Source organism: Astyanax mexicanus, chromosome 4 (assembly GCF_023375975.1).
Source record: "Astyanax mexicanus isolate ESR-SI-001 chromosome 4, AstMex3_surface, whole genome shotgun sequence".
Classification (NCBI taxonomy): domain Eukaryota; kingdom Metazoa; phylum Chordata; class Actinopteri; order Characiformes; family Acestrorhamphidae; genus Astyanax; species Astyanax mexicanus.
Genome location: NC_064411.1, coordinates 41,767,372 through 41,784,075, shown reverse-complemented (window position 1 = coordinate 41,784,075; position 16,704 = coordinate 41,767,372). Strand labels below are relative to the sequence as shown.

Below are 16,704 nucleotides of genomic sequence, written 5' to 3'. Positions count from 1 at the left end.
TATAATATAATATGGAGAGTCCTGACATTTAAAAAGAGGCACTAGAAATTTGTCTACAACAGTAAAATCGCTTGACAATCGTTTGATGTAAAGTCGGCATTAAATTAATTGTTTCCCTTAAGATTGTCCTTAACAATCCCTTAAAATTAAGTGTGTTGAACAAAAATGCCTTTAGTGTTATTTAAGGAAATTGACATAGACATAAACATAAGTTAGGCCTTGTACAAATGGTTTAATTGGTCCATTTTGATTGGCCCCCAAATCCCTTAAAAGTGCCCTGATCTTCCTGAGTAACACATTTACTGAAGGGTTGCATATTGATAAGAATGAGAATATTGATAAGTTTTGAGTTTTTAAGATTAATAAGGAAGCTTTTGTAGCCTATAATAATTCAATAGGCAGAAGTGCCACAAATATGTTCAATTTTCTAGTGAATGGAATAGAATACTCCTGCATTATTAACTAAGTTCAGCACAAGTCAATGGATCTCACATAGATGGAATTGGGAAAGAGCGAATAAAAAACATTTTATTAGGCTTTAATCAATCTTTACTTTGTCTTGTACATCAAATTCAGTTTATCCCTGACCCATACATTTCACGGACTACGGGCCACACCTGGCTCCTCCCATTAGATATATCCATCTCTATATCTCACTGAACAAGAAAATAGTACTGAAAAGGAGTAAACAAGGTAACTACACTACAAACCACATAGCAATAATAGTTTGTATTAAATTAATAAAAAGCTTTACATCCATTCCACACTGTAGATGGCAGCAATACACTGCAAAAGGCGACGTCTGTTAAGTATAATTCCCTGTTATTCATGTATTTCATCTGCCATCCTGCTGTTGAAACTAAATACGTATAAATGAATATACCTTACATGCTAATTCCAGTACCATTTTAATCAGAATTATGCATTATATATAATTATAATTATAGCATAATATGATTGCACTTGTTTTAAAGTTGTATCGTCCTACACTCTTAATAAGCTCCAAGTTAATATGTTTATTTGTACAAAGATGTAAAACCTGGATAAAGCTGGGCTTTTCTATCATCTTAATCTGATAAGTGGCCAGTAAAACTAAGGTCTGTTTAACAGTTTCAGAAATTCAATCACATTTTGGGAAGTTCTCTGGAAACAATTAAACCAGAGTGAAAGTAAAATTGTGTGCTTTCTTTTGTTCAAAGGAATTAGTAGGTATCTTGCTTGTGATAAGGCTCTTCTGTCAACATCCTGTTGAAAACGAAACCTGTTTCCAGTTCAAGAACCCTCTTGAGATTAGGATCAAAAAATCATGAAGTGGTTCTGAAGAAATTCAATATAAGTAGCAGTGCACACAGAGACAATCTGAAAAAAAATCTAAGGAAAAAATAGAAAGATTAGAAATAACTGGATTAATCACAACAGTATAATGTGAATAATCACTTTTCCCTCTTCTTAACACTTAAACTTTTAATAGTGGATATTTAAATGTAAATAAAAGAATCAATGTTTGATTGACAAAATTGATTGATCTTTATAGCAGTGGAATCAATCACATTTAAAAAAACAACTGTATCATAACAATATTTGGTGATTAATGATGATTATAATCATGATTTAAAAAAACAGTATTTTCATTTATTTTAGGGGCTATAATTGTGTAATGGAACGTTATTCTTGTATTTTTAATCAATATATGAATGCAGGAACTTAAGCAGCTGTGGATTATTTACACACACTACTCTCTGATGTTTCTGATGTGATGATATATATATATATATATATTATTAGTGTCATGTCTGGTGCTGAAAGCACGTCTGTGTCTCCCACATCCAGCTCTATCTGCGATTCTCACAGTAACAACTACAATACCCAGAACGCACCACTCCATGACACAACACACACTCCCGATCACATGTCACGTCACATGACGCCACCAGGAAGCCCCGAGTACTGATTACTCAGAGTATTTAAGGACCATGCTCACACTCACACCTCGCCGAGTATCTGTTTGGTAAATCCTACAATACAAAGCGTTTCTCTTGCCCTTGCTATTTTCCGTGTATGATCCTGTTTTTGTTTTCTACCGACTTTGATTTTTGCCTGCTCCCTTGTGTTGGATTACCGTGTATGACCTGGACTGTTTATTGTACTTTGGATTTTTGCCTAACCTGTGATACTGCCTTCCCGTGTATGAACTCTGGACTGTCCTCCGTTTATGGTATGGTTTCTCTACACTGTGCATTTTTGGTATTGACCCTGTTTCTGTTGACTACCCCTGTTTACTCTATAACTTTAATAAAAGTTATTTTATTGTATCTGCACCAGTCTCCTTCCTGTCTGGCCCTGACAAGATACTCGGCCGTAATGACAGAGACTGCGGATACAGAGTCTATTAAGTCTGGTTTGGCTAACCAGGGTCGGCTTTTAGGTCAGCACCAGCAAACGCTCGCTGGTGTGACCCAAGCTGTTGACGAGCTAGCACGCCACCAGGTTAACCAACAGCAGCAGCTAGCCGAGATTATGAGTCACCTCCGGGGTTTGTCCACCCAGAACCCTAGCCCAGTGGTTAGTCCTGTAGCCAGCCCTAACAAAACCACTACTCCCTTTTTCGCTGTGTGTAAACCCGAAGTCTATGACGGAAACACTGAGAAATGTAATGGGTTTCTGCTCCAGTGCTCCGTGTTTTTTAGCAACTCACCTCCTGCTTCTGATAAAGCTAAAATCGGGTTTATAATTTCTCGACTGTCTGGCAAGGCTTTGGACTGGGCTACAGCTATTTGGGAGAACATTTCTGAATCCAGCTACGACACTTTTTTGTCTATTTTTCGCAGCGTTTTTGATCATACACGCTATGGGCAATCTAGTGGAGAGCTTCTGATTACCTTGAAGCAAGGTAAACTATCTGTGGCAGCCTTTGCTCTGGAGTTCCGTACGTTAGCTGCTAGCAGCGGTTGGAACGACCCTGCTCTCACCTCCATGTTTCGACACGGACTTAACCCTGAGATTCAAAGAGAACTGGCATGCAAGGACGACTCACTCACCCTGGATCAGCTGATCGCTCTGTCTATCCGTCTGGATCAACTCCTTTCCCGTAAGCCCAAAGCTGTTAGCCACACTCCTGCGGTTCGCCCTGCACTACTCCAGTCCGGGAATCCAGTTCCGGAATTTGCGCCTGCACCCAGCCCTGAGCCCATGGACATCACACGATCCAGACTATCCGTCGCTGAGAGGCAGCGTCGCATACGCCTTCACCTGTGCCTCTATTGTGGTGGTCCAGATCATCTAAGGGCTAACTGTGAACTCCGGCCCAATTCTGCTCAAGCGTCTGCTCTGGGACAGCGCGTGGAGAGTACTCCACGCGCTAACGTGGTATGTACCCCTGTTTCTAAACTTAAAGAAAAATGTTTCGTGTTGCCTGTTATTATTACCACTCCAACGGATGTTTTTTGTGTCTCAGCGCTTGTAGATTCTGGGTCGGAGGGGAACTTTATCAGCCTGGATTTGGTGGAGGAGCACGCCATACCCACGAAAGTTCTCTCCAAGTCGATCTCCATCCATGCCATCGATGGAGAGACTGTACGCTCCAAACCTGTGACCCTGCAGACTCTTCCTCTCACCCTTCAAGCCAGCGCTCTACATGTGGAACAGCTCTCGCTCTATGTGCTCCCACGCACAGAACATCCACTGGTTTTGGGAGCGCCATGGTTAAAGACACACGACCCCGTCATTTCATGGAGCCTGGGAGACATCACTGCCTGGTCTCCTTTCTGTCGTGAGAACTGTTTATCTTTAATTTCACTCTCTTTGCAATCTACCTCTGTCGAAAGCCCTAATTCTGTAGATACCCCTGATATTCCCTCCGAGTACTATGATTTTTCTGATGTGTTTAGTAAAGCTAAAGCTACTGAGTTACCTCCGCATCGCCCCTATGATTGCTCTATTGATTTAATAGAGGGTTCTGTACTGCCCAAAGCTCGTGTGTACCCATTGTCTCGTGATGAGGAGAAGGCTATGGAAGAGTATGTTAGTGAAGCTCTTGCGCAGGGTTTCATTCGCCCATCCAAATCCCCAGTTGGTTCAGGTTTCTTCTTCGTGAAGAAGAAGGATGGGGGTTTGAGACCCTGCATAGATTACAGAGGCTTAAACGACATTACTAAAAAGTTCGCTTACCCGCTCCCGTTAATCCCAGCAGCTCTCGAACAGTTACGTAATGCCGTGTACTTCACCAAACTCGATCTCCGTAGCGCTTATAATCTCATTCGCATCAGGGAAGGTGACGAATGGAAAACGGCGTTTTCCACCACCAACGGCCACTATGAATACCTGGTCATGAGCTACGGTCTCGCTAACGCCCCAGCTATATTCCAGTCGTTTATGAATGACATATTTCGCGATCTCATTAATCACTCTGTTGTCCTTTTTATAGACGATATCCTTATCTATTCACCAGATCTCCCCACACACATTCAGCATGTCCGCCAAGTTCTCCAACGCCTGAGAGAACATAGTCTGTTTGCCAAAGCCGAGAAATGTGAGTTCCACACTCAAAGGGTCACATTTCTCGGCTACGTTATCAGTTCCTCCGGTGTCCTTATGGACGATGAGAAAGTAACTGCCGTTACTAATTGGCCAGTGCCCCAGACCATTAAAGAACTCCAGCGATTCCTTGGCTTCGCTAATTTTTATAGGCGGTTCATCCGTAACTTTAGCTCCATTGCTGCGCCCCTGACTGCTCTCACTAAGGGGGCTGCTAAAATCCTGAAGTGGTCAACCGAAGCAGATCGCGCTTTCAGTGAGCTGAAAGCTGCGTTCACTTCAGCCCCTGTACTTAGGCACCCTAATCCCGAGTTTCCCTTCGTAGTGGAAGTGGACGCTTCCGAATCGGGTGTTGGCGCGGTTCTCTCTCAGCGTAGTGGGTCGCCACCCAAATTGTTTCCTGTAGCCTTCTTCTCACGCAAGCTTTCCCCTGCGGAGCGTAACTATGGGATAGGGGATAGGGAACTTCTTGCTGTGAAATTAGCTCTAGAAGAATGGCGTCACTGGCTGGAGGGGTCCGTTCATCCGTTCACTGTGTATACTGATCACAAGAATTTGGAATACCTCCGCACGGCTAAACGACTTAATCCGAGACAAGCACGTTGGTCTCTTTTTTTCTCTAGATTTAACTTCTCGATCTCGTTCCGTCCGGGAAACCGTAATACTAAAGCTGATGCGCTGTCCAGGGTTTACAGCACTGTGGACAGCGCATCCCAGCCCCAGGAGGCTGAACGCATTCTTCCTCCCTCTGTTCAGATCGCAACCATTCAATGGGAGTTAGACGATCAGATTCGCCAAAGTAACGCTAATCAGCCCAATTCTGAGGACTGTCCTCAGGGTAAAACGTTCGTACCCGTTCAGTTTCGAGACAGGCTCATCACCTGGGCTCATTCCGCTTTAACCTCTGGTCATCCTGGTGTCACACGCACGTTACAATTACTCTCTGCCCGTTACTGGTGGGATTCTATGCGTGCTGATGTTCACTCTTTCGTTACCTCCTGCTCTGTCTGTGCGCAATGTAAAACGCCTAAAACCCTTCCAGCCGGTAAGCTACTACCTCTCCCTGTACCTGAGAGACCTTGGTCGCATATAGCGGTTGATTTTGTTACTGATCTGCCTGTATCTGAGGGTTATACTACAGTTCTCACTATTGTTGATCGTTTCTCTAGAGGGGTTAAATTTATTCCATTCCCAGCTCTGCCTACTGCCTTCCAAACTGCTCAAGCTATTTATATGCATGTATTTAGACACTTTGGTATCCCCGAAGATATTTTGTCTGACCGTGGTCCTCAATTTACTTCTCGTGTGTGGAAGGCATTTTTTGAACATCTCGGTGTACATGTCAGTCTCACTTCTGGGTTCCACCCTACATGTAACGGTCAATGTGAGAGGGTTAATCAGGAACTCGGGAAATTCCTCCGCACATACTGCTTCAAACATCCCACTGATTGGTCACAATACCTCGTCTGGGCTGAAATAGCACAAAACTCCCTAGTTAACACTACCTCTGGCCTCACCCCCTTTCAGTGTGTTCTGGGTTTTCAGCCTCCTCTAGCTCCTTGGACAGCGGTGTCCACTGATGTGCCGGCTGTGGATGAATGGATGAAGCGCAGTGAGCAGGTGTGGGAAGACACGCATCGTAAAGTCTCTGAGGTACTGCGCGTGTACAAGGAGCGTGCTGACAAGCACCGTGGTGACAACCCAGACTACCAACCAGGAGATCGGGTGTGGCTCTCTACCCGGGACTTTAGGTTTGAGGGTAGTTGTAGAAAGCTCCTGCCTAAGTTTATTGGTCCTCTTAAGATTTTGTCACGTATTAATGAAGTTACTTACAAGGTGGAGTTACCCCCTCAGTATCGTGTTAATAATTCTTTCCATGTATCTCTCCTCAAGCCTATGGTCCCGGGTCCGCTCGCTGACGCTGCACCGGCTGATGTTCCACCCGCGGCTGTGGAGGGGGAGGGGTCGTCCACGTATTCTGTCCGGGAGGTGCTGGATTCACGCAGACGTGGGGGTGTACTCCAATACCTTATCGATTGGGAGGGGTATGGTCCGGAGGAGCGTTGTTGGGTGGCTGCCAAAGACGTGCTGGACCCTGCCTTGCTCGTGGAGTTTCATGCTCGTTTTCCTGGTAAGCCTGCTCCTAGGCCCCGTGGACGTCCCAAGCGTCCTCCGACCTCCTCTGCTCCAACTCGTCGGGTTTCTCGCTCTGGTGAGCCCCGTCTGTCTGGCACCTCCGCTCCGACACCTGCACCTCCCGCCGGTACTCCCTGTCCGCCGGGTGGTCGTCGCCGGGGTCGGCCCCGTTCTGCCTCCGCTCCGGTCCCTCAGGGGGAGGGTACTGTCATGTCTGGTGCTGAAAGCACGTCTGTGTCTCCCACATCCAGCTCTATCTGCGATTCTCACAGTAACAACTACAATACCCAGAACGCACCACTCCATGACACAACACACACTCCCGATCACATGTCACGTCACATGACGCCACCAGGAAGCCCCGAGTACTGATTACTCAGAGTATTTAAGGACCATGCTCACACTCACACCTCGCCGAGTATCTGTTTGGTAAATCCTACAATACAAAGCGTTTCTCTTGCCCTTGCTATTTTCCGTGTATGATCCTGTTTTTGTTTTCTACCGACTTTGATTTTTGCCTGCTCCCTTGTGTTGGATTACCGTGTATGACCTGGACTGTTTATTGTACTTTGGATTTTTGCCTAACCTGTGATACTGCCTTCCCGTGTATGAACTCTGGACTGTCCTCCGTTTATGGTATGGTTTCTCTACACTGTGCATTTTTGGTATTGACCCTGTTTCTGTTGACTACCCCTGTTTACTCTATAACTTTAATAAAAGTTATTTTATTGTATCTGCACCAGTCTCCTTCCTGTCTGGCCCTGACAATTAGTGTTAAAAATATTCTAGATTCTTTAACATATAACATTTTTAACACAAATTTTTACACCAATTATTCAGTTTATGAACGTTTATTTTTATTATGTGATCTGTAAAACTATACAGATGCAAATATTAACTACACATATTAACTACAAATTATGAACTACAGCTGCCATATAAATATCAATTTTTTTTTATAATACAGTCAACTGGGATATTGTAAAAACAGCAGTTTCCAGTGGAAATGTAATGACTGTTATTCATCTCTCATACATTGCAGATCAAAGTGGCTTTGAAGTTTGACTTTGCCTTATGGCAACAAATACATTTTTGTAATTATTGTATTTGGCAACACAACACAGTAAATGGATATGAAGCTTAACAAACTGTTTATTGTTAGAATGCACCACATATTCAATGCAAACAAAATTATTGCCTGTAAATGGCAACAAAAAGCACTTTCATAAACAGAATTCCAGATCAAGGTCAAGAAAATTATACAAAACTAGAACAAAACATAAAAATGAATGGACAAAGAAATAAACAAAAATAACATAAAACTATAGAATGTATATATCTAAAAAGCTGCTGTGAGAATCCCTTAATTTGTTTTATTCACCATGGAGCATTGTGTCTGGAACATCTATGGAATTCTGAAAATTAGCTTCTTTCTCAGGGTAGAACGATGTTCCGAGGTCATCTTAGCATCATATTTCACTTCATTTACCAGCTCAATTCCCTCTCTCCTGCTGACTTCATCATTGACTTCAGTTAGGATTGCACTGATGTCGTCACCCCTAGAAGAATGTGAATAGGACACACATGATAATGTGTTAATTAGGTTCATTATTCAGGACCTAATCTTAGGATTTGAGTTCACAATGTTTAAAATCTGATGTGAAATAAAATCAAATCAAATGTTTTTGGTACAGAAAAATAAAGAGGAATTTAGAATTAACAGTGTTTATTTGATTCTATATTTGATTTGAATATTTAATGTTTTTAATTTAATATTATTTCATTAAACCTTTACATTTAAATAGTTTTTACTTTATTTTTTATATTACTTAGTATTTTACATTTTTCTTCTTGTTTTATTTCATTTCATTGTGAAACACTTTGAGCTGCATTTTCGTTTATGAAAAGGTGCTCTATAAATAAAATGTATTATTATTCATGCTAATTTTGAAAGTAAACTAAAACTCTGTACTAAAAACTCAAGGCCCAAAATGACTTGGATTTAAACCCCAGAATCTTAAAATTCAACACAACCCAGAGAGCCGAGATTTGCGCTCATTTCCTGAGGACTTTATATGGACTTGGATTCTAGGCTTGCATACAAAAATTGAGATTTCACTGATATTCAATTCCCAGAGAGTATAGGCTTATAGTCGAGAACTAGCCTCCCATAGAGTCAAGACATGACAAAGCCCTGCAACTTAGCCACTAGAGATTTGACTAAGATTTGCACCTCAGACTCTCAAGACTTACTCAAGCTCAATTAGGGTTCCTTGCACCATGGGCAATTGCTAATTGATTGAGATTTGCATTTCAAACCTTAAGACTCAACAAGAACTTACATTCCAGAGATGCAAGGCTTAATTTAGATTCCTATCCCAGAGAGTCAAGAAATTAAGTTGGTGTGTACCTCTGACACTTGAGACTTTTACCCCAGACACTCAAGCCCTAATTAACACTTGCAACCCAATAACATAAGACCTAGCTAGGACTTTTAATCCAGAACTCAAGACTTGAATTGTACTTGCAACACAGAGATGTGAGACTCAATTCAGATTCCGGTCCCAGTGAGTCAAGACTTTACTAGGCCTTGCATCCTTATATAGGCCTTATAGAGTCCTTATTGACTTCAGGCATTCCAGACACACGAGACTTAAAGGAGAACTCCGGTGTAAAATGGACTTTTGGTGTAGTAAAACATGATAAAAAGTACTTACCCTTGATAAATAGCACACCTCCTTTCTCCCACAGCTTCCTGAAATCCATAAAGTTTAACAGTTTGTCCAAATACCCCTCAGACTGCGTAATACGTGGCATACTTTGCCCCGATAAATCGCTTTTTGCCCAGATTTGATCATGTTTTATTACTCCAAAAGTCCACTTTACACCAGAATTCTCCTTCAACTGAGATTTGCATCCCAAAGTCTTGAGACTCGACTAAGAATCACATTCCAAAGACTCAGGACTTAACTTGTACTAGCATCCCAGAGATGTGAGGCTCAACCAAGATCCCTAGCCCAGAGAGACAACATTTGTCTATGACCTTTATCCCAGATATTAAAACTTGACTTGCTTTTCTGAGATTTAACATGGGATTTGTGCCTTTCTCCCAAAGACTCGACCAAGAATAACAAACACTTCTTATTGTTTGACTCAGACGCAAACCCTAGAGACTCGACACTCATGACTTCCACTTTGCCATTACCTTACAACCCCCGGCTTTCTGCTTTATCTATTGTTTTTTAAACTTTTCATCTCATACAGTATCAATTTAACACATGTGTACACAAAATTCACACAAAATTGGTACATTTCACACAGATAAAGGGAAACCTGTGACGAATATGATGAACTCACCTTTGACTTCCTGTTTCCAACTGTGAGCAGAGGGACCCAATGAACCATGAACCGTACTTATTTTTATATGAGACATAATCCTCTACAGTGGACGTGGAGACCAGGTAATCAGAGTGTTTGGGGAGGGTATAAGCCTCTCCAGGGTCATCAGAAGTCACAGTGTCATCATCCCCCTCTGTAGCATCATCATCTGCGGTGACATGCACCTTCGTCTGTCTGTTTTTCCCTCGGCAAGCCTGGATGAAAAACACCTTTGGCTTTCCGGCCAGAGGGGGACAGTTTATGCCGTCGAACGGTGACAGGATATCCTTCGTGGAACATGTTCTCATATCAGTTCCAATCACACCTTCTTGTTTTCCATGACTGAGTATGCAACAGACAAAGCAATCTCCATGCTTTTCGGTCTTGCTGTAGCTTAGCATGAGCTCACGCATCTGCTTAGCTGTCTGGTCTTCATGAGTTCGCACTGTAAAACCCAAGTATGTGAAGACTTTCTTCAGACCAGCTAAAACAGAGATTATAGGGCAAATTACTTTAGTAATTGAATGACTGATCATTATGATAATTATGATTATTACCCACTGCATTTCCACGCAATAAACATTTGTTCTATGTTTATACAGTGTATATAACTGTGCTATATATATAGTGTTTCATTTATATACAAGCAAATAAGAAAGTTGGACACAAGCTCGCAAATTTTGGGCTTTTGGATGCACTTGTTGCAACTAACCCTACCAGATACAGGCTTTACTTCAGACTGGCTAGCTGTGAGTTTACTGTGATTCTGTTTGCATGCTTCAAAATTGTGCACGCTATATCACAGTTAAAATAAACTTTAAGCAAATGTTTAAAAAATGTTATTGTTATTTAAATTAACAACACACTGATAATAGTAGCATTACATTAATAAATAATTGTCCAAGTTACACTTTACTTTGCATAAGGTTGTGCGCCAAAATCTTCTACTCCCTGATTGGCTTATTATTCAGTGGTCACTGATTTTACAATATGAACAACAAAAAATAAACACACAAATCCATACCAGCATCAATTTTAGACCCTTCTCGGTTCTTTTCGGGATTTTTAAATTTGACATTGTTAATGATCACACAGAGACCACGAGGAACACTGTTCATTGTGTATTCCTATCAAGATAAAAAGGGAAAAGAAAAAATAATGCACTTTTGCACAATGACTGAAATGTGGATGCATTTACATATAACAATTTGACTTCACCTTGCTGAAAAAGTAGGCTCAACTGGTTCAGCTGGATCAGGCTCTTTAGCTCTTCACCAGCAAAAAGTCTGCTTTCATCTAAGCTTAAAGATTCAGCTGCTGATCTACCAGCTACTCAACTGATATGACCATCATGCTTGTTGACAAAAATGAACATCATAACCATGTTGTTCAAACAATGTGACCACACTGGTTGACCAGCATGACTAGCCTAACCATACTGGCCAACCAGCTTCACCAAACTTGTCAACAACTATCACCAGCTTAAAAACCAGCTTGGTCAAGTTGGTCATGCTAATAGACCAGCTTGTTCACGCTAAGCTGGTAAAGGTAAAGTTTTCATTAGTTTTACCATCTTTTTAACCACCTTGACAATCAAAGAGCAGCTTTTTCAGCAGGTCAGTGTGGGATTATGTGTAGCACAATCCTTCATGTATATTATTTGAATGTGTGTAATTGCATTTAGTTCACATTTACCTTCCTACTGCCATCGTCTGGGAAACCAAAGACAGAAAGGAGAAAAAAAAGAAATTCATTTGAAATGCTCATGTTTTTGCTAGATAGCACACATGTATAAAATATACTTTCAACAGGTATGTAGGTGTTATTATTCATAATCAATGCACAGAAAACTAATTAAGACAGGAGAATTTTCTAATTTAAAGTTCCCATTTGTAGAAATGTGGTTTGATTGGTAAAGTCCTTCAAATTTTTTAAAGAGTATCTCTTCAACTTAAACCTGGCATTAACAGTGTGTTTTTAGCAGGGGCATAAAAATAAACAAAAGTCAAAACACAGTCCAGACACAGTTCTTGCCTGACAAAATGTGTTTTTGAAGATCAAACCCAACAATCGTGGATTCTTTCCGGTGAAAAATCTTGTGCTTTATGTTGCTGCGTTGCTTTGATTATTTGTGTAGTGTGCAAACCACAACCACTAAACTATCCCAACAAAGTGCACGGGTGCTACTGTGAGTCTTGACCCTGTCAGCCTGCCACTACAGTGTTCCCGCTCACCCAGCTACTGATTACACCTGTTAACATGTGTATATACATACCTTTCAGTTCCACACTGTCTCTGAGAAGTATTAAATTTTTTTTAGCTCTCATATATTGTATTTTCTTGTTTTGACTTTCGTTACCGATCTGTTTTTGTCTTTGACTTCCCATTTGCATTGCCTGTTTATTTACCAGTTCCCAACCTCTTTTGTCTTTGTATGCGCTCTGATTTTTGGATTTTCCCTGTATGCTTCATTCTTTGGTGTATTGTTTGTTCACGCTGCTCTTTTGTTTCCAACCTTGCCTGTCCCTCACTACCCCTTTTTGCTAAACCACTTTAATAAAGACATTGATTTAAATCTGCGTTTGTCAGTCATGTGTCTGGCACAGATTGGCACAAGATTTTTTTATTCTGGAGCAAAGATTCAGTTCATTCTTCAAAATTCTGAATGGTGAATATGTTACAAATTACTACGTACTACATAAATCCTTAATAAATGCTCCTCAATAGAACACAAATGAAGGGTATTGAGAGAGGTCAAACAAATCGGCCTTGGGATGAACTGGATGACAGATAGATGGATAACAATCTCTCCAACAATCTTATGTGGATATATCCATCCCTGAGTGGGAATGGGGCCAATTGTGCACAACTCTAAAATGGGATCTGCCAAATTAACCTGGACAAAATGTGGAGAGGGTCATCCTTGAGTTATGGGAACTTGAACACTTCAAAAATGGTAAAGGACTTTACCAACCAACTAATATTTCAAGAACAAAATCCTAGAAAGCTGGAAAGTTTAGTGATCAAACTGAGAACACAAGAACATACCTGGCTCTATTAATTGCTTGTCAGAAGCTCCAAGTGCAGAAGCTCCAGGTGTAGGAGCTCCGGGTGTAAAGTTTACACCAGCTGACTGCAGGAGGTCCCCCAGTTTCAGCTTATTGTAAAAATGTTCATCACGGATTTTCAGTTGTGCTATAAAGATTTTACTAGCATCAGACCCTTTGTTCTTAACACTGTCGACCAGTTTGCGAGCTTTATCACCCCGGGAGGGATTCTCCTCTAAGATGGATTCAACTTCTCCTTTGTTTAATACCTTTTTCTCTCTCAGGTCATCCAGGAGTTGTTTGATCACAGGCCCCTCCAAATCGTCTACTATCTGGACTCGGACCTCCTCAAGCACTTTATCTGTGGAACATAATGGCATGTTGCAAGCAGAACCAAGACAATAATGCAATAAACATGGGCCGGACATTAAAAACCTGTAGAAGTACTGTATCTTTGAATTAGCTTGAATTTTAGTTCATTATACACTACTGCTGTGTTTCATTTACCGGTTACTATGACGTCAGAAATGGAAGCTGGGAATGATGTCACTATTGAGTTTTTGCTGAGTTCCAGTTTTTATATTCAGACATCAGCTAGCATTGTTAGCACTGCTGGTGATAAACTATTGACTGACCAGTGAAAACAGTATAATATAAGATAACGATGCATTATATGGTTTTTTAAATGGTGTGCTTGAAGATTTTATCTGGATTCATTCTTTACTTATAATATTGGTTGCTTATCAAAGTGGGTGGGGTTACAGGGAGTGGCCTTAAGATTAAAAATTGGCAACGTTTTCTCATCCTCTCCTGACATGACCTTTGGTGTTCCAAAAGGGTCCATATTAGGGCTTATTCTTTTTTCCTTGCACATGCTACCTTTAAGCTAAATGATTAGGAAGCATGATGTTATTTTTAATTGTTATGCTGAGGTGGAGGCAGATATGGGTTGATTCCTCCTACTGATCTGAAATTATTAAGTGTAGAGTAGAGTAGAGTAAAGAGCGGACAGGCAGCACCTCCAAGTGTCTTGTAGAAGAGTCTCCAAAGCCCTCAAAGTTTTCAGAATGTAGGAAACCTTTTTTTTTTACTACAGAGGAAATAGGTTTTATATCATCTACACTTGTAGCCCATATATATATATATATATATATATATATATATATATATATATATATATATATATATATATATATATATATATATATATGACCAAGGCTCTTAAGGGGTTAAAGAGTGCTTCATAAATAAATCATACTTACTTACTTACCTACTATAAGGTGCTGGCTTTAAATTCACACTTTTATTCACATATTTTTGTTGGCCTACTACTTAAAAAAGAAGAAGCCTGGAGCCTGTTGTTGAACAATTCTTGTAACAACAAGTCCTGCAGTGGAGTCGCAAGGCTTTACAAACCTGGTATTTAACTGTATAAAGCCTTCAAATACAAGATGTGATTGGTTTAGGAACAACTACCGTACAGTAGCTGTTAGGGCTGGAATTCAGGAAGGAAAATGTTACAGCGTGGGTTCTGCTTAACAAAAAAAATGAGTGAGATCTCTACAGTCAAAGAGTAGTATGGATTCCTTACTGTACTGGTTTCTCTCTTTCTGTACATTTCCTTGATCTAATTATCTACAAGCTTGAAGAAGTCAAAGGTGTATCATTGTCATGAATCGTTGTTCTTGTACTGTACTGTAGGTTTCTCATCTCTACTTACGCAAACAAACTAAAATAAAGAACAACTCCAACAATAATATATATATGTATATATTTTTACCTACCAGCCATCAGTATTGTGTATATCTTCCTGATGAAAAGCTGCTAAATCACTTAGAAGGTAACTTGTGGACAGCAGTGAACTTCAGAACTGCAGAACAGAAACTGCTAACTTCACACCACACTAACCCAGCCAAAGGAAATGTTTGTAGAGCTGGCTGACAGCCAAGAGCTCAGCCCACACAGCCTGTTTATTCTTATTCACAGAAGATTTAGGCTCCTCCCGCTGTTATCTTTCTAACCCTTCCTCAGCTGACTGAGAAAACTTCAGTCAGACTGAACTCACTAACCGAGGAGAATGACTGGTAAGTCTCATAATCTAAATCTTAAAATAATAAAAATCTTTAGATGTATGAAATATTCAATCAAGATATTTGGCTTCAATAACAGGCAGATTTTAAATAATATGGACAAAAATGCTTGTTATGAAAGTGCTACCCAGAAGTTTCTAATCAGGACAGTAACATTGTTTATGATATTGGTAAACTAAAATATTAAAATAAATACAAATAACATTAATACAAAATATTGTAGTTCTACATCTCAAATGCTCTCCTCATGGAAAATCTGTGCTTAATTAATTACCATTAATTGACTAATTCCCAATAATTACCATGGCTGTTGCCAGGCATGTGCTAGAAAGAAGCATAGAACCTTCCATTATTAAACTGTGGAGCTGTGTTTTCTAAAATAATTGTTCTCAATTTATGACTTCAAAAGTCCACTCCTACAAGTTGTTGTGATGAATTACTGTACCTAGCTATGGTTAGTTAATCTCAGCTGAAGCTCAGAGAATTAGCCAGCTTGGCTGGCTCCATTAAAGGTTATAGTATTTCTAGTCATTAATGTGTCTTTGATTTATAAATGAATAGCCAGTATTTTCTTGCATTTTATTCTATGACCTCTGGTATTGGAGCTTTTTTTTTTTTGAAGGATTCTGAGGCTGCAGCATATTGTGTTTGCCTACTATTGTGTTGCATACCTGGCAGCCCACAATGTGGAAATGGGACTGGGGTATGTGCATATATATCTGCTTTCATTGTATTTTCTGTCCACCTTTCTGTAGACCAGCTTTCAAACGCCCGCCTTGGACTAATTGAAGGAGTTTCTGAAGCTGTCCTGAAGGACGTAATTGATGGCCTCCGAGCTGCAAACCCTCCTGTTCTTACTGGCAGGGAAGCCAACCAGATAATGCAGGGTAACCAAGTGCAGGAGGACAGAGTTGGGCAGCTCGTTGACGTGGTGTGTAAGAAGGGTGATGTGGCCAGCGTCATGATGATATCAATTTTGGAACAGAAGGACCAGCACCTCTCTGAGAAACTGAAGCTTCGCAAAGAGGAGAATAGATCTGAAGAGAGTGAGTCAAAACACTTGAAAATTCCAGGACTTAAATCATGTGTCAGTGCAGCAGCCTTTTATAACAATCACTCTTTATTTTTTTATTTTTTTGTAGGGATGGTCATCAATGGTGAGGTTCTCCGCTGACAAACAGTGCATGAAGTGCAAGAAGATAAGGTTAATGGCTATGGAAGAAAATGCCAGAAGCCTGTCTGGCTTGTCAAACAAGAAAGGCCAGACATTAAGATTTAAGACTGTGTGTTAATCTACTGTATTGAAACACTTCTCAGTAAATAGTTTTATTCACTCAAAGTGTTCTCTGGAAATTCTTAGTGGTTCCAAAGAGGAAGTTCACTAGAAACTCTTGAATCAAAATGAAAGTAAAACTTTGTACCTAAGCAGAAAAAGCACTCCTTTTGTTTGTTAGAGCAGACAGGGCAAGGTTCAGTTGTTATCTTCTAGCTAATCAAATTATGGAAGTGGAACTCCCAAT

The 16,704-nt window shown here is 40.5% G+C and overlaps 1 protein-coding gene across 1 annotated transcript; it reads right to left on the bottom strand.

The window, feature by feature from the left end:
* Positions 1-7,803: 7,803 nt before the first annotated feature.
* casp22 (caspase 22, apoptosis-related cysteine peptidase) lies at positions 7,804-15,045 on the bottom strand. The gene is made up of 6 exons (XM_007258404.4): positions 14,879-15,045; positions 13,096-13,455; positions 11,743-11,759; positions 11,072-11,174; positions 10,027-10,531; positions 7,804-8,228 (listed from the first exon to the last, which is right to left on the bottom strand). Exons 1-6 carry the CDS (start codon positions 14,883-14,885, stop codon positions 8,075-8,077), a joined length of 1,146 nt encoding a protein of 381 aa, XP_007258466.3. The 5' UTR covers positions 14,886-15,045; the 3' UTR covers positions 7,804-8,074.
* Positions 15,046-16,704: the final 1,659 nt, after the last annotated feature.